Raw genomic sequence first — 17,122 nt, forward strand, 5'->3', positions numbered from 1 at the left:
TGGCGTGCTGTGCACCTCTACATAGTGACTGTGTGCCATCTCGATTTAATATTGCCAGGGATGGACAATTCCCTGCAACCATAGAGAAGCTGTTCCATTGGCTAATTGTCCTGAGCAATAAAACTGTGCTCGATGTCTGGTCCAAATTTGCCTAGCTTCACAGCTGGTGGATGAGCTGGTGGGCCCATCTGGCCTTTGACTCGGAGTTGGTGACTTCCCAAACCTGAGTGGGGAGGGCAGGTAAGAAAAGGAGGAGTCCTGAGGGGGTGGGGGGGGCAGGTTTGAGTGGGGGAGGGGTCCAGTGGGGGAGGGGGCCTGTCGGGGGCAGGTCGGAGTGGGTTCAGTGGGGGAGGGGTTCCCTGAGGGGAGTCCTGGTGGGGGACAGATAAGGGAGGAGGTCTGTGAGGGTGGTGGCTCGGTGTGAGATGGGGTCCCTGAGGGGGTCAGTGAAGGAGGGGTCCCACTTGGGAACAGATAGGAGAAGAGTCAGTGGGGGAGGGGACTGGGGGTTCAGCGGGTGGCTCTCTAAGGCGGGGTTGGGGGCGGGGAGGGGAACGCTCGGGGGCGGGGAGTGGTCCCTCGGGGGGTCAATGGGGAGGAGTCCCTGGGCAGAGTCCCTAAGGTGGAAGCCCGGGCGGGCTGAATGCGGCTGGGGGCCCCAGTGGCTGGCAGGTAGGGGAGGGGGGAGGGGGTCCCATGGGGTGAGGGTTCAGTGGGAGAGGGATCCACGAGGAGCTGGAGATTCATGGGGGGACGGGTCCCTGCGGGGGTTGGGACTGAGTGGGGGAACGGGGTTCAGTGGGGGAGGGGGTCCCTGAGGGGGTGGGGGAGGGGAGGGGAGGGGCGGGTGCGCGGCAGGCGCGCCGCGGGCAGCCCCGGCTCGGGTCCTTCCGTGCGAGCGGCGCGGGCGGGCCCTGGCGCTGGCGCGGGGCGGTCCGGCGGCCGGAGGATGCTGCGGCTCGGAGCGGGGCGGGGCTGCGGCCTCCTGCTGCGGGGGCTTGGGGTGGCCCCGGGGGCGCAGAGCCGGGCGCTGGGCCTCTCGCTCAGCCGGGTGAGGGGCCGGGCCGTGGGGGGCGATTAGGCCCCTGGGCTGGCGGGGGCCGGGTCGGGGTGCGGGGATGACACGTGGGGGGAGGATCAGGCCCGGGGCTGGTGTGTCGCGGGGTGGTGGCCTGGGCTGGTCTCTGCGGAGGACGGTAATATGGCAATTCAAGCCCTGGGTCGATCGCTGAGGGGCGCAGGGGCGGCCTGCTCTGGGCTGGTCTTGCTGTACGGGGAGTGCCTCTGGAGTGTGACCCCGTGGGCTGATCACTGGTGTGGGGGTGTCTTGCTTAGGAGTCGGGGGGGCGGCATTTGGTGAGCTCCTCCAGATACTCCATTCCTGAGCTGATCCCTCCCTCTCTGTAGGGTACAGTGATAGTGGAGCGCTGGTGGAAGGTCCCACTGAGCAAAGAAGGGACCCAGCCTCACCTGCACCCCAGGAGGCACCGCATCTACAGGCTGGTGGAAGACACTAAACGCCTGCCCAAGGGGAAGCTGGAGCTGATCCTCACTCAGACTGTGGACAGTAGGTTCCCATTGCAACCTTAATTGCATAGTGGGGGCATTTACTTGCCATACTAACGTGCTGAGGATGCATTGGGTACTGTCACAGGAATCATGAGTTTTTCCTCAGTTTCACCAGTCTGTTAGATCAGGGTTACCTAATGGTTAGAGCAGGAAAGTGAACTAGGATGCTTGGGTTCTGTTCCCAGTTCTGCCTCTGTGTCACTAGCAATAAAAAGGAAAAATTGCTGCACTACAAAACAGGAGCAATAGTTGGGAATGGGATTTTACCTGTTAAAATATAGAGTGGCTTTGAAGTTTAGGCATAAAGATGTTATGGAAGTAAATATTAATGTGCAGGTAATAAAGCCTGCCTGAGGATCTGACCCACGAGTCCTGACTACATAAGACCAACTTGGTGTCCTTTAGTGTTTATTTTTAAGTGCTATTTGTTATTTTTAGATATTCTTGTTTAGAGTTTTTCCTTCACCGATTTATGTATGCACACATGTACAAACTCATGTGTTCTGGATATGAAGTGCAGTATAGTAAAGCAGTTGATAGTCCAGCAAGCAATCATCTGTCCTGCTTCTGTCAAGACATTTCCACTTTGTAGGGCTCTTTTCCAAACTCTCTTTGAAATACCATATCCTTTTCCTGTGTTTGAAATGCTCTGGCATCTTTTTTGGGAGGAATGTGCTGTGTAACTATAAAGGCTCTCTTATGAGCTATATGCTGGATTTGCCAGGAAAGTCAGACGTGCCCTGTGTGTCTCATTCACAGATTTGGGAAGCCGGGGTGACATTGTCTCTGTGAAGAAATCTCTGGGTCGTAACAAGCTCCTCCCCAATGGGCTTGCTGTTTATGCCTCACTGGAGAACAAAAAAATGTTTGAGGAGGAAATGAAGGTGAGTTTGAGGAGGCAATGGCCCTTCCAACCCATGGCATGGTCTCTGCTGTCCTGATGTGCAGAATTCTGCCTTGAGCAATTGGGGATTCTCCCTAGATTCAGCAGAAGCAGCATGCAATCTACCAAAAACTAGGATCTGGCTTGCATATTTAACTGGAGATTTCATTGGGTGAAATATACCAGGTCCTGAAAGCTTATTGTCTTCAGCAAAATGTCTAGGTAGTGCAACTTCAGAATGAAACTACTGCTCATCTGGATTTTGTGTATTTCTTTAAAAAAGCCCCTGTAAGATTTGCAGTTAGACTGTAAACCAAGAGAGTTGTTTTCAAGTAGGTGGATTTAATTTCTGTATAGCAAATCATGTAAACATGCACATGTATTGCTGATTTTGTTAGGTAGCAAGATTTCATCAGCTGTGGTACAGATATATTTGGGAGCACCCTGTAAAGATAATGGAGCTAAAACCAATTGTCTCTAGTATCCCCTATAAAATGAGTGGCATGTAGGATGCGTTTCACTTCACATAAAATTGCTAATAACCAGGAGAGCCATTATTAATTGCAAAGTAACAGGTAAGTTAACAAATTAAGCTTTTTAAAAACCCGTCCGTTTAGTACAATGGGCTGCTCTTCCGTGATTGGGACTCCTAGGCACTACTATAATTCGCATAATAATCAAGGATTCTGCATTGCCAAAAGTCCCTTCCTGACCTATTTTGGCAAATGCTCTTTCATTGAATGATGTAACATGGAATACCCAGGTAAACCTATCTGACCAAACCCCCCAAAAAGCCCAGCTATTAAAACTTTGTTGCCATGGGGGGTGGGGAGTGAGCCATTTGACAATCGCAGGTTTTTGCTGGGTACTGAAATGAGAGTTAGTGAGTTATCACTATGGCACATCTGAGAACTCCATAAGGAACTCCCAAATCTTGGATAGTGCTGAGATGAACTGGGAGACATTGTTAACTGTGTGTTAATCTCCCCCCCCGCCCCACCCCTAATCTTATAGATGCGTCAGGAAGGGAAGCTGGAGAGACTTCAAACCCACAGTGGTGAAAAGGTGAGTAGAAAGGTGGTTGTGGAGGTGTGGAGTGTTTGTGAAATAGCCGTGCAATTCCAAGTGATATGTGGGAATCGTGAGAACTGGAGACTCCCAGCCAACAAAAAACATCAATAGGAGCTTGAGCTGATTAGTGATGGTGTATTTCTGTGTGTGGAGGTATGTTCATATAGCTTCCCCCCACCTCCCAAAAAAGCAAATACATAGACTGGGAGTCTGTAGGAGCAGAGAGCTTGTCTTTATCAAAACTGTCATTCCATACCTATGGCCTTATATAAATGTTTGATATTATCATTTCTTCTAAAGGGAAGAGGAGGTAGTTAAGTTCACTCCAGTTTTGCACCAGAGTTATAACAAAGGGTCAGTCAGTCAGTGATGCCTGTCTCCTAATGTGATTTTGGCAAGAGAGTTTACCAGACTTGTCCTGCGTCAGCGGCATTAAACCATCTTTCCTGTGGGCTAGCTCTTGAAATAAACAAAGCCTTTCAGTCGGTGTGCGCTTCGTGATGTAGTGCAATGAAGAGCTGCTCATTCCATGAGTGTTTGCAGGATGGGTGACAACTGGGTAAACTCTCCCCACCTTTTTCTGCCACTGTGACTTAGTCCTGACTTTTGGGAACCCTCCTGCAAGCCTGAGCAGGGAGTTCTTTCCCCATGAATCTTGCAGTCTTGGGTTCTGTTACTGTAGTGCTTTGAGATGCAGGCACGTGTCCAGTAGAAATTTAACTGATACCCAACCATTCCATGCTCCCTATCTGTCCTCCTCCTGCCCTGCCCTAGACTGTCCAGTTCCTGAAGCGGTGCCATCTGGAAGTGCGGATGAAGAGTGATGTTAAGTGGGAGCTGAACAACGAGATTGTCACACGTCACTTCATGAAAAACGTTGGTGTGGTCAGGCAGCGACTGGGGTTTATGCATGGGTGCAGGGTGGGGGAAGCGGCTAATTGAGCCCCACTGCTGGGATGCTGAGTGTTAATCCCAGACAGCACAGACGGCTCACTGTCGGTGGGAATTTATTGAGCAGCTCAAATGAAGCCTTGTGAATTTACCAGTAAAAGCTAATCAGGGTAGGTCAGAAATCTAGATGGAGGCCAAGGCCTCTGCATTTTCCCTAGACAGCTCTCGGGTGGGGTTAAAATTTACAAGGCCAATCCGGTCCTAGTATTAAGACAGAGGACGTGTGCAGGAACCTGACTCGCTGCACATCTCTGCCATCTCCGGGCCTCCCAGCTCACAAACCCTTGGGCACTTGTCACAGCAGATCCTTCCTGTCCAGCCCTCCTCTCTCTAGTTTTCCCCCATCCGTGCATCTTTATGCTCCCCAGCAAGCAGTCATGTCACAACTGGGTCCGGTGAGCCACCTCCAAACATCTTGTTTTGAAAGAGACTGTGCCCCCCAACAGGACTAGCTGGCTCCAGAGTCCTGTCGCTTTTATGGGCTGGACTGCCGTGTTGCAGTGCGTGGTTAGGATGGAGGGGCAGTTGTTGGTGTTGGGTTGGAATGAGCAGCCGGGGGCTAAGCCATGGGGCTGATTCTTCCAGCTTAAAGTCTTCGTGACCCCACATGTGCTGAAGCTGCCTGACGAGCCCATCACGACGTGTGGCGAGTATTGGTGTGAAGTGACGGTAAGTGCGCATTCCATTGGAAAGGGGGGAGCTGTTTTTGTTTGCAGTCACTTAGCTAGAAGCGGCTCTACTTTCCTAGTCCCTGCGTTCCCCGTCACCCTTCATGTTGGGTTTGGAAGGCAGCAGTGGCCGCTGGCTAGAACCAGGGGCACGCGTTCTGATCTCAGCTCTGGCTACCTGATCACTGGTGGCTTTGAGCAAGCCACATCCCTGCTCTGTACCTCAGTCTTCCCTCTCTGTGACATGGGGAAAATATTTGTCTGCCTTTTGTGGGGAGTGGATGGCTTTGTGGCTGTCTCAGCCTACTCTGAGGTTCTCAGGCATGAAGATGCTTCTGCATCCCACATCTGCATCACCTCAGACTCCAGAGTTGTTTACGCACTAGATACCCATAGACATGTAGCTGTCTGGGAGAGGGGGAAGGTTGTCGGTCGGATAAACAGGCCCTCTGCAAGGCAAAGACAGGAGAACTTTGGCCTAGGCACAGACAACCCCTATTATCGTTGTGCTGGGATACCCACAGCAGAGGAGCCAGGTTTTCAGGGTCTCTCCCACCCACCCAGGAGGCGCTTTGTAAAACCCAGGATCCAACACAGAAAATAGTTTCACCCACTGCGTTTCTGTTCAGCTTTTGTTCTTCCTGCCCACTAGAGGGAGGAGAGCCAGCTCTGAAACTCGCAGGATGTGTCGAATTGGTGTCATGTATGGCTGTACTAATTTGCATAGCTTCCTGCTTAATTGCTGTGTGGAATCCCCAGTGCGTGTGAGCGCACACTCTAAGGTTCGAATCTGGTTGCTACAGCTTTACAAGCTACGGGCCTGTAATGTACCAGCATCTTCTTGACCCACTGTAACCCCTAAAAAAAAAAAAACCAACAGGGAACAGAATGGCCAGATGCTGAGAGGGAGAGACCAGGGAGAAAGAAGGTGATTTTGCAGGCTGAGATTTGAAATAGAACTGGATCGGGACAGGAGATTTCAGGGGGGAACTAGGGAGGTGAAGGACCTGACATCAACAGTGCAGGGACAGAAGGCAGACCCGTGTGGAAAGAATTAGAGGCACAGTTTGTCAAATCATGCATGTTTGTAGCAAGCATGAAGAGTCTTAAAGGTGAGCTCACCCATTCTGCTAGATCAAGAAGCAGCTCTAAACCACTTCCCCTCTCTAAGTGCTCTTCTGTCTGGACCTACTCTGAGTGCACTCTGATCTCAGGACTAGTGAGTGTTTCCTGCCCATGAAACCCTTAGCCAGTGTCTTACCAACAGAAACATTGGCAGCTGCTTTCCACCAGCATGGGAACCTGGCTTTGTGCACCAGTTAACCTGAAACCATGGGGCAGGCTCTTTGTCTGGGGCCCTAAGCCACATCTCTTTCCTTGGCTTGTGTGTTGCAGGTGAATGGCTTGGACACTGTCAGGGTGCCCATGTCTGTGGTGAACTATGAAAAGCTGAAGACCACGTGCTAGAAATACTGGCTGGCCCAGCAAGGGCTACAGGCATCGTCCAAGGAATAAAGGCCCCACGAAGTGGTCCTGGGGAGTTCTTGAAAGGTTGGACTGTTGAAATCTCCCTGCTGCAGAGCCTGGAGCCTCCTCTGTGGAACCCTGAGCAGGATGGCTGGGTCCCAACTAGCTTCTCTCCCCCAGGAGCAGTGAGCTGGCTTCTTGTAACCTCTGTCAGTGTTTTGGGAAGGGTCTCATTGCTAACACACAGGGACATTCTATGCCTCCCAGCTGGGGTGCACTGTGCAGGCCCACAAACCCACCCAGTGCTCCCTTGTCCCAGTCAAAGCAGCACACCTGACTGCTCATGTCTAGTAATAAAAGACTCTGATGTCTCAAGACCAAGCCACTGGCCATGCGAATCAGCTCTTTCTTGCTCCTGTTGGGGGTTTGTTCAGACAGCGCCTCAGAATTGGGGTACCTGGAGGCCAGATGCCCTATGGAAACAAAGGGGAGAGTGGTGGGAGAAGCAGCCACCAGTCACTCGTGATCAATAGAAACACCAAATGACTGTTTCCACATGTCCAGTCTGATGCCCAATGGTGCTGTGGCTGATCCGAGTGGGTGGGGGAGAGGAAATGGAAGGTGGAGAGTTCTCTGCAGGAAGTTACCTTCTTGCGGGACCAAGGCACTTAGCTGGGCTGAAGATCAGAGCTCCCTTTAGGCACAGGCACCCTTCCCACAAGTGCAAGGAATGCACCTATGTATGGCACTCTTCGCCCTGTAGCTTCTCCATGGGTGAACGGGGCTGGAAGCCAAAGAGACACTGCTGCTTGTCCTTGGCTGCTCTCGTGACAGCAGGGCTTACGTGCACCTGCTACAGTGAGTTCAGGCCTGCCAGCCTTTTAGGGGCACAGGCCTGTAGGTGCAGCCAGAGTGAGGGGTCTCCGTACCAAGGCGTCTCTGCTAGCTGCTCCAGAACTGCATGGGCAGAGAAATGGCCCATCTCCAGACTGACTGGGGACCCCAGATGATCAAAGGAGCAGGTGTAGGGAATTCCCATGTGGTTCAGCTGGTCCCCTTCTGGTCCATACTCCCTTTCTCCCACCTCTTCAGCCTGACACTCAAGGGCCCTCCCACCTCTGCTGCGGCTGAGCTTTTCCATGGGCCATAACCCATCCAAAGCAATAGGACATCCTGCCTGCTCCCTGTAGACCTCTTGCTGGACTACTCTGAGCCATCATTGCAGGCTGATGCCCTCCAAAGCCAGAGCTACTTCCACCTCTCTTACTGACGGGGCTAAATCCATCCAAAGAGGCTGGTCCCTGCAGAGGTGGATCTCCCTGTGGAGAGGCAAGTTGTGAAGTGCAGGGTGCTGGTTGCAGACCTGTGAGGTCTGCATTTAAGGACCCCAACTCCATGCCCAAAGTCCTTGGGATGTACTGTCAGCCTGGTCCCTTCCCAGCGAGCCACACTGCAAGGGGCTGGGAGGATGCATCCCATCAAGCAGGGATCTGGCCCTGCAGGTCTCAGGAAATGCCTGGCCTGAGAAACAGCTTAGGTGGGTGCTGCCCCATCTGCAGCTGAGGATGAGCCCCGTATTGAGAGAGACTCCTCTGACCTCCCAGTGCAGGCTGGGGCTTGTTAGAATTTGCCAAATGTGTCCTCTGCCAGCAGATGTGGGGAGGTAATAGCTGGATACCCTGAGGGTCTGAGTAGCTGAAAGGCCAGCTACTAGCCCCTGTTTTCTGACATTGCCCAGACAGATGCTTTCAGCCTGGCAGACCAAGGCCATGCTAGCCTTGCATCCCCACGCTTAAGCACCCTGAGGCCTATGGCTAGATCGTGCCAGTAGGTGCCTGCACACTGTGGTTCCAGTCCCACCTCTGCCACTTAAGCAACCTGCTTCCCCTCTGCCTTTCCCTTCTTCAGGTAACAGGGGATGGCATGGAGCCCCTGCATCTCACAAGCTTTGGGAGCAGTCTCTGCTGGCTGCTGCGAGGAGCCCCTTGACTTCCTTTGTAGCTGTCTAGTATTAACATTACTAACCACGGAGCTGCTTCCCTGGCCACAGCCCAGCCTCTCTGGGCAATGGTAATCCACCTGCGCCCATGATGCTTTGCAACACAGGCCAGCAACCAATCAGAAAAGCTCCATTATCAACCACAGAGCTTCTTCCCTGGCCACAGCCCAGCCCCTCTGGGCAATGATAATCCACCTGTGCCCATGATGCTTTGCAACACAGACTAGCAACCAATCAGAAAAGTCCAGCTTCTTTAAATAATTCCCTGCGAGGAGGCAAGGTGGTGTTCCTCTGTGCTGCTGGCTCACTTCAGTAAGTTGCCTTTAAAAGACAGTGCAAAGGGATTAGCTAAGCTAAGGGTGGAGTGACTGAAGGAGAGCTAAGATCTCCCTCCCTCCCTCCCTCCCTCCAGGTAAGAACTCTAGCACACTATAATGAACTGCTGTGCAAATGGGCTCCTTTGGCCACCCATCAAAATGCAGCTTCTTGTGGTGGGGCGGGGGGGGTGAAGCACACAGCTATTTTCACAGCCTGCACCCATATGGTCATGGTTTAAGGCCACAAAGCAAAGTGCCCAGTTTGTATGTTGAAAAACAAGAAGTGGTTTGGGAGGTTTTATTTTCTGAAGGTGGGTGCTTGGCCCTTCCCTGAAAAATCCAACTCCTTCAAGGTGTTGCAAGCTGGGTACCTAAAACCACTGGGTCGTGGTGAGAACAGGCTCTGGTGACTCATGGAAATGGCAAGTAGCATTTTGGGTGTGGGAAGAGGGGTTGCAAATGTCTTCACCCATGATGGAATTTAACCAGGACATGCTGAGGCGCTACTGGTCAATTGTTGATTTATGGATCTGCTGGGGGGTGATTACTATTAGTGCAGATTAGGAATCATCCATAGTGAGGAGTCTGCTTACTGCAGCACAAATGGAGAGGTGGGGTGTGATGATCCACACAGAGCTGCTCAGGGACTGCTGTGCATAAGGATCCTTTGAAGGATCGCCTGGCAATGGGAGAGGTGGGGTTAACTGTGAGAGTGGGGGAGTAGGAAACTTCTTCAGGGAGAGGACTTGGGATCCGTCAATGAGGACTTGGGCCTGCGGGTGGGTGCAGAAATCAGGAAGAAATGAGGGCACAATGAAATCTAGATCAGTGGAGATGTCCAGCACAGGCATTCCTCTGTACTGTGCCTCAGAAACACCCTCCTGAGCTACCACCACATGTGAGCACTGGCTAACATTGATCCAGGCCCCTTGGAAAGGTTTATGCCATGCAGGCAATGGAAATTCAGCCTCCTCCCCAGCTCCGCTTCTTGTCTTTTGTTTCTTGAAGTGACATGTAGAAAGCCAAACCCTACACAGCTTTTGCTGTGGCATCAGACCCCACTATCCGACTACATAACACCATCTGTTCCAGTTCCATGGGCAAGCAATAGAGGCTAGGCGAGTAAACAAAGGCCAATAGTAAGAGCAAAGCTTTGTCTAGGGCAGTGTTCCTTGACTTTTTTTAATAAAGTACTGCTTTTTTTTAAAAAAAAAAAAAAAAAAAAAAAGCATGCCCCCAGAACCTACAATTTTCTCGCACTTTTTTTTTTCCTGTCATTGTAACACATTTGTTTAAACAATAGTAACTGGTTGGTTGGGAGAAATGGCCTATAGGCAATAAACTTGCCATCAACTTATGATTGTGCAAAAAGGATAAATTATTTAAAAAAATTTTATTCATAAAAACAGTTGAGAAACACTGAGTGAATGTCCCCTCTGGAAGAGCTCTGAGTACCCCCCAGAGGTGCCTGTACCCCTGTTGAGAGTCAGTGGTCTAGAGGCTGATGAATCCACTAGTGACCCATCATGGCCCTTTACCTCACACAGGTAATGGGTTCAGTTTCCAAGGATGATCCATCTAAGAAGCTTCTGTTATCAAAAAGCATTTCTATTGCGATGGTGCCCAGAGGCCAGCCAGGCCAAGCACTTGTTGCATTTGAATCAGGGGAGTTGCACAGGTCCTGTTATCTTCCCTTCCAGAATCTATCCTGAATGTTATTGAAACTCACACATTATATACGGTCCTGTGCAGGGAAGGGAATTGATTTGGGCTGGCAGCTATGCGCGTGCTGCATAAGCCTAAATTACATTTTTGTCGACAATCTGCCCAATATATGGGGTCTTTAAACCTTCTGTGGCACCCAATCAATTGTGTGAAATATTCAGCCTCGGGTGATTGTTGCTGAAATGCAACGCTTTTTACGAGCCGGCGACTGGGCTGGTGGCGTCCAGACGAAATGGAACCAAGTCCCAGGAAAGCGAAGAGTCATAAAACACATGCAAAGCAAGCCAGGGATGGCAGCGTGCTTATGGAGAAGCAAGGGGGAAGGGTGGTGTGCCTGTGTGAATGCTGGCTCTGTGTTTGTGCATGTTGCTGTGTGTATGCATCTGCCTTGCTTTGTTTACACACGTCTGACAGTGACTTGTTTGTGTGTCAAATCCTTATGCCCAGCGTTTGGGGCATTGTCTCTGAAAACACAGAGAACCCTGATGCACAGCTCACACGGTTAGCTCAGTAAGAGGGACCAGTTGCTGTGGCCTCTGAGATGAGTTTTAGTGGGTCTCAGCCTAGTTCCTCTCACAACCAAGCATCCCCACCACAGCAATCTGCTGCTCGGCCACATAGCCTCAGGGGCTGCCTGCTCGCGTGGATGTTGTCAGTGGAGGGATGCAGGCATCTGGCACTGAGCTGGCTCTGTTGCTTTTAAGCCTCTCCGGCAGGCTGGTGCTAGATGCCTCTCCCCGGCTATGTAAGGCTGATCTGGCTTCACAGATATAGCTCTGCCTATTGGGCCAAAGGGGAGGCAGCCAGGCATTGGGAGGGCTGCTTTGAGCCTGAGCTGGCTCTGACTCCTCGTGGCTGTGAAGAGGCCGATCTGGGGGAGCTGAGGTGCCATTCGCTTTTCTTCTGAGTACTCGGCAGCCAACGATGAGAGAGGCCATTAGTCTTTGGCCCACCAGGCAGCGTGATCACCCTAATCCATCTCTTGTGCCAGGCACTGCACATCTGGTCACTGCCCCAACCTAAACAGACAGGTTGAGGGGGAAACTGAGGCACTGGCGGCAGACGTGACTTAGCCAAGGTCAGAGGGTCATGCAGCAGCAGGAACAGGACCCAGGTTTCTTGAGTCTGGGTCCATTGCTCTCCCCACTAGGCCACGCTACCTTCACCTTCATTCATTTGCTCTCCATGATCCCCTTTAAACACTGCCATGTTGCCTTTGTAGCCTGCCGGTGTTCCTTTTAAGTCCAGAGCGTGTGCCTGCGCAGAGCCCTGCTGAGGCTGAGGGGACCATGCCCCAGCCTGGGTGGAGCAGCTTCCAGGACTGGGCCCACACTGAGCAGAGCGGCCACTGTGGAAAGATGGCTGGGTGACAAAACGCAGTCTTGGCAGGAGAGTGTGTGCAGAGAAAGGCCATAGACTTGCCTGTGGCGGCATTGTCCCCTTCCTCCTTGTTCCACCCTCTTTAGTTGCTCTCGTGTTGGTACCTGCAAATATCCATAGACTCTTCCACTCCCCGTTACTGCTCTGCCAAGTCAGACTCAACACCCCTAAAGAAACTGATTCCTCCAGCCCCATGCTGGTTCCGAGGCCAGCTCCCAGCCCCGGGTGACCGATCGCAGGAGGGCGAGCAGCAACCCAGGTGTCTTCCAAAGCAGGACACAGGTGTGATTCCAAGCGGGCGTAGATCATCCTGTGGATGGGATGGAGCAGAGCAGCCAAGCCCTGCTCATCCAAGGCTCTTGATCAGCTCCCTGATGTGTCAGTGGGAAGCAGCTTGCAAACAGAAATCCAAAGGGGCTGCTGGGTCACAGTGCAGCTGCAGCAGGGCATACATAGGTGCTGGGGAACCTGCGTTTGCTGGATCTTTCCTTGAATGTCCCATAAGGGTGGCCCTGCTGAGCAGCCTGAAAAATGGGCTTTTCATTTATTGGGCCATGCTATTGCATGGCAGGAGATGGAAAGGTTTGATCAATGTAATGTCACTTCTGTACTACCATAAGAAAGAGCTTTACAAAGGAGAATAACCTGGTTAGGTCCAGTGATGGTATCACCAGAGTAGATATGTGGACAAAGCTGGCAGCAGGCTTTGTTGCAAGGAAAAGTCCCAGGCCTGGTATTTGTGCGGTATAGACCATGGCTGTTGGTTAGAATCCTCATAAAGTTGGGAGGTTGTCTGTAGGAGAGAACAGGCCTGTCACCGAGGGCCTTCTGGAGTGTGGCATTCTGATTAAGGATAGGTTGTAGGTCTTTAATAATTTGTTACAGTGGTTTGAGTTGGGGGCTGTAGGTGATGACCAGTGGTGTTCTATTCTTGGCTTTTTTGGGCCTATCTTGGAGTAGCTGGTCTCCGGGTATTCATCTGGCCCTGTCGATTTGTGTTTATTTCTCCTGGTGGGTAATTTAAGATTGTACCTAAGGGCTTGACTGTAAACAGTGGATTTAGTTGTGTGTGCAGGATGGAAGCTAGAAGCGTGTAGGTAAGTTTTTAGTGATCAGTGGGTTTCCGGTAGAGTGTGGTACCAATCAGGCCATCCTTGATTTGTAGTGTAGTGTCCAGGAAATGTATCTCTCACGTGGAGTAGTCGAGGCATAAGTTGATAAAGTCTCTGTGGAATTCTTCCAGAGTGTCTCTACCATGGGTCCAAATTATAAAGATATCATCAATGTATCTTAAGTAGAGAATCTTTGTTGTTGAGCCTCCTCTTGCTCATGACTATATTGCAGTAGTGCGTACAGCCAGGGTGAGCAACCCTGAACAGTGGGTGGGCTGTGTGAGCGGCCCTCCTTCATCTCATTGGGGTTCCGCCTGTCCCGTATATTCCCCATCTGTGCCTCCTCCCCCACACACCGGGGCCCCAGAGCCCCGCGCTGACCTGCTCCTCCCCTGCCCTCTTTGCGTTTTGAGAGCATGAATCGCCTGAATCGCTTTTGTGCGCACTGGTCGCCCTCCCTCCCAGAGCTGGAACGCCGTGAACAGCTGACTCGCAGCAGTCCAGTCGGGCAATTCACAGCGCCTCCAAAAATGCTGGGAAGGAGGCAGAGGGGTAGAAAGTGGGGGCGGGGGGCAGTGCACAAGAGCCGCATGGGGCGGAGGGGCAGCAGGAGGTCCGTGGGCTGCAGGTGGAGCCCTAGTGAGCTGCATGTGACCCATTGGCCACAGATTGCCCACCAGCAGTGCAGAGCAGTGCTTCCCCAATGTAAAACATTCGCGTAGCCCTTTCGGGACGTGGGTCTTATCGGCGGGTCTCCTCTCCCAGCGCCATCCCCGTGCCTGTCTCCTGATGTTTAGTCATTCTTTTTCTGCCACATACCCCTGACAATCCTTTCGCGTACCACACTTTGGGGAACACTGGTGTAGAGGATCCAGCCATGTTCATGGCCCTACTGTGCTAGGTACCGCGAGGCCATCCCTGCCCTGAACACAGTGTTGTGAAATGCAAGGGGGGTGGAAAAAATCATAGTAGCCTCCTCCCCTTGCTGCCGGCCAGCCCCTTGCACCTCTTGTGGGGCACCTACCTGGCTGGAGTGGGGATGGAGAGAGGGCAGGGCCTCACGGGGAGGAAGAGGATGAGTGGTGCCTTGGAATGAAGCACAAAGCCGGGGTGCTCACCCTTTCGGTGGCAGCAGACCCCCTTTGGCCTCTTATACCCACTGCCTTTGCTGAGCTTTCCTCAAGATGGCTCACTCCCCGCCCCCCCCGCCCCAAGTGAAGCACACTTCGCAAGCAGATGGGCAGTGCCACCTGCAGAGCTGTGCCTATGCTGGAGAGGGCCTGCCTCTGCATCCTGACTACTGAGTCATTTCCCATGTGTCCACTTCATCCCTCTCATACCACCCCCGTGCCCTGCAGAACCCAGGCATGTACCGTTCCTTGTCTTCCATGGCTGGCTGAGCTGACCCATCGAGCCAAGTGCATTGATGGAATCGTTCCAGACCAGGTGTCTCCCCCTCCAACACACCCAGCTTATGAAATGATTCTTCTTGTCATTACCATTAGCAGGTTCCTTCAACACTCCCACAGGAGAGGGGAACGCGCATAGGGCAGGAGGAGGTTAATGGAAGCAGTTCACTCGTAGTAAAAAGCTGAAATAGGTGCCAAAAAAGTCATTAAGCCCTCTTTTCCAATGGGATTTTAGCGCAGGATGGCCCTTCGCATGCCTGCTCTTCCTGTGCGGGAGAGAGTCCGTCAATTACCAGTTTGGCATCCGGGTGAGGTCAAGGTTACTCCCAGGATAATGAGGGAGCTGGTTCCTGTCTGGTGCAGAGCCAGCTTTGCAGTAGGCGCTTGGAAACAGGAGGTCTGACTCCAGGGGTAAGGCTGCAGCTGTGTTTCAGTATATGGCCGATTATTTTTTCCCTTCTGAGCAGCAACAGCTACATGCCTAGGCAGACTGCTGTGAAAACTGGTGCACTATGTATGGGGCAGGGCTGGTGTGACATCAACGGGCCAAGGGGTTTGCAAGATAGAGCTCCTCCCTCCCCAAAGGACCCACCTGACAAAATAACATGAGCCTCTCCACTTACACCAGCACTAGGGAGTAATCCTACAAGCCCATGACCAGATGCTTAACTCGAAGCTTGTGGGCCATTCCACTGAATTCAACAGGGATTTGTTTGAAGTTCAAGGGTGAGTGTAGGGTCTTTGTTGGCTCACAGCCAGACAGCCGTGAAGAATTGCACCCAACAGAGGGCAAAATGCCAATGAAATCACTTGGGCTCCCCTCTGTAGACTCAGCAGGAGATCAGAATCAGCCCTATGGCTTATACAGCACCCTTTTCCCATTAGCATGGTAACAGGTGCTATACATACAGGTTGCACCTCCGTGGCCCAGCACCCTGGGGATCTAAGCAGTCCCGGATGAGGGATTTTGCCAGACCAGGAGAGGTCAGTGCCCTCAGGGCTCCCTGCCTGGCCACTAGCCTTAGTCACTTTCTAGACATCCTGCTGGCTACCCAGCCATTGCAGCTCCCTGGCTCCCCAGCTCAATGTCTCCCCAGCCCCGCTGCTCCCTGCCTAGCTCCCCAGCCATTGCGACCTCACTGCTGGTTCTCCAGCCTGCAGGGCCCACTGGCTTCTCCTCCCCTGCTTCCATCTTCTTCGTCCTAGAGGGGTATGGTAGGGGCTCCATTAGGGGCTCTGGTCCCAGGCCCATGCTCTGGCAGGAGGTTCTGCCCCCTCCCCCAGTGCTGCAGCAGGGCTGGTGGGGGCTCCCGCTCTGCCCCAGGCCAGGCTGCCAGCCACTGCTCTGGTCCCAGCCCCTGCCCTGTTGATACAGGTCTAGTCCCAGCCACAGGACTCTCTGCTCTTGCAACATATGTGGTCTCGATGGACCATGGATGTTGCCGGACAAGAGAGTGCCAGATTGAACACCTCCACAGTAGCGGCTGATAATGACCACATCCTCCGTGACTGAACTGACCTTGTCAACTCTGGCTCTCCTCTTGACGGGGACTCCCTCCTTTTCATGAGCCTATACATTTAGACCCTCCTCTGGAACCCCCACTCATGCATCTGACGAAGCAGGTCTTTGCCCACGAAAGCTCCTGCGCCAAAATATCCATTAGCCTATGAGGTGCCACAAGATTTCTTGTTGCCTTTACCAGATTTGAGGTTGAACCTGTACCTACAAGTTTATTTTCGCATGGCTTTACTCTGGAATAACTATTGTGCTTTCACGTTACAGCCTACCTTAATCCAAATTAAGTTTCAAGTGTAGATGAGCCAGACACAAGGAAGAGCGGTGAATTTACAAGTTCACTTGCTCTGGCTAAAGCACCGATGTTCATTTCATTCTTCTTCAGGGTCAATCTCTCTGTTCCTCGGAGAGAAGTCTGTAGAGATCTGGAACCTCCTGTTCCCAGCCTTGTTCCTTTGCCTCATGCACCAGTTTGCTTTGTTTTTTTGCTTGAGAGCGGAAGAGAGAATACTCGGACTAAACCCTGGCTCCCCACAGCCACGGGGCTGGGACTGAGACCGGCAGCTCTTGCCCTCCCTGAGATCACTCAGAGGTGCTGTGATGCTGCCTGTCCTTTTTCAGAAAACTACATGAAAGTGAATTTAGGCCTCTTTTACCATCCTTGGCCAAAAGACAGGCTGCCCGGGAGAAGGGCACGGTACTCTGGCACAAAAGTGAGCTCTGCTGCTCACCAGCGTTACAGGGCCCAAACAAGCAGTTAAGTCACTGGACTAGAGACAGTCCAGGAGCCTTCCTCCGAGAGGCTGGGTCTCAACAGAGCAGCGTCTTGTTTCTCACACGTTGGTCTGTGCTCCTGGCTATGCATACGGCCTCTCTGGGAATGTGCTGGAGGTTGCCGCATTGGCGGTGGGCAATCGGGCTGTTTTCAGAAGGTGGGGTGTATTTCGCACTGCAGGGAGGAAGGGCTGAGCTTGGGCTCAGATGATTTTGCTTCAGTTCCCAGCTCTCCCACTCCTTGCATTTCATGGACTGCAGTACCAGCGACAACACGAACC

The 17,122-nt window shown here is 52.4% G+C and overlaps 1 protein-coding gene across 1 annotated transcript; it reads left to right on the top strand.

Moving 5' to 3' along the window:
• The first annotated feature begins 908 nt into the window (after window positions 1–908).
• MRPL9 (mitochondrial ribosomal protein L9) lies at window positions 909–6,999 on the top strand. Its single transcript, XM_074980723.1, has 7 exons — window positions 909–1,051; window positions 1,408–1,567; window positions 2,329–2,453; window positions 3,467–3,517; window positions 4,298–4,399; window positions 5,060–5,143; window positions 6,538–6,999. The coding sequence occupies exons 1-7, from the start codon at window positions 950–952 to the stop codon at window positions 6,607–6,609; spliced, it is 696 nt and encodes a 231-aa protein (XP_074836824.1). The 5' UTR covers window positions 909–949; the 3' UTR covers window positions 6,610–6,999.
• Window positions 7,000–17,122: the final 10,123 nt, after the last annotated feature.

The sequence above is a fragment of the Carettochelys insculpta genome, chromosome 30 (genome assembly GCF_033958435.1).
Source record: "Carettochelys insculpta isolate YL-2023 chromosome 30, ASM3395843v1, whole genome shotgun sequence".
Classification (NCBI taxonomy): Eukaryota; Metazoa; Chordata; order Testudines; family Carettochelyidae; genus Carettochelys; species Carettochelys insculpta.

What these genes read in the sequence shown, in the direction of transcription:
- MRPL9 (XM_074980723.1), top strand. Translation starts at nt 950, where the DNA reads ATGCTGCGGCTCGGAGCGGGGCGGGGCTGCGGCCTCCTGCTGCGGGGG. An exon ending in CCTCACTCAGACTGTGGACA is followed by an intron (nt 1,568 to 2,328) that starts GTAGGTTCCCAT and finishes TCTCATTCACAG; the next exon opens with ATTTGGGAAGCCGGGGTGAC. An exon ending in AAACCCACAGTGGTGAAAAG is followed by an intron (nt 3,518 to 4,297) that starts GTGAGTAGAAAG and finishes GCCCTGCCCTAG; the next exon opens with ACTGTCCAGTTCCTGAAGCG.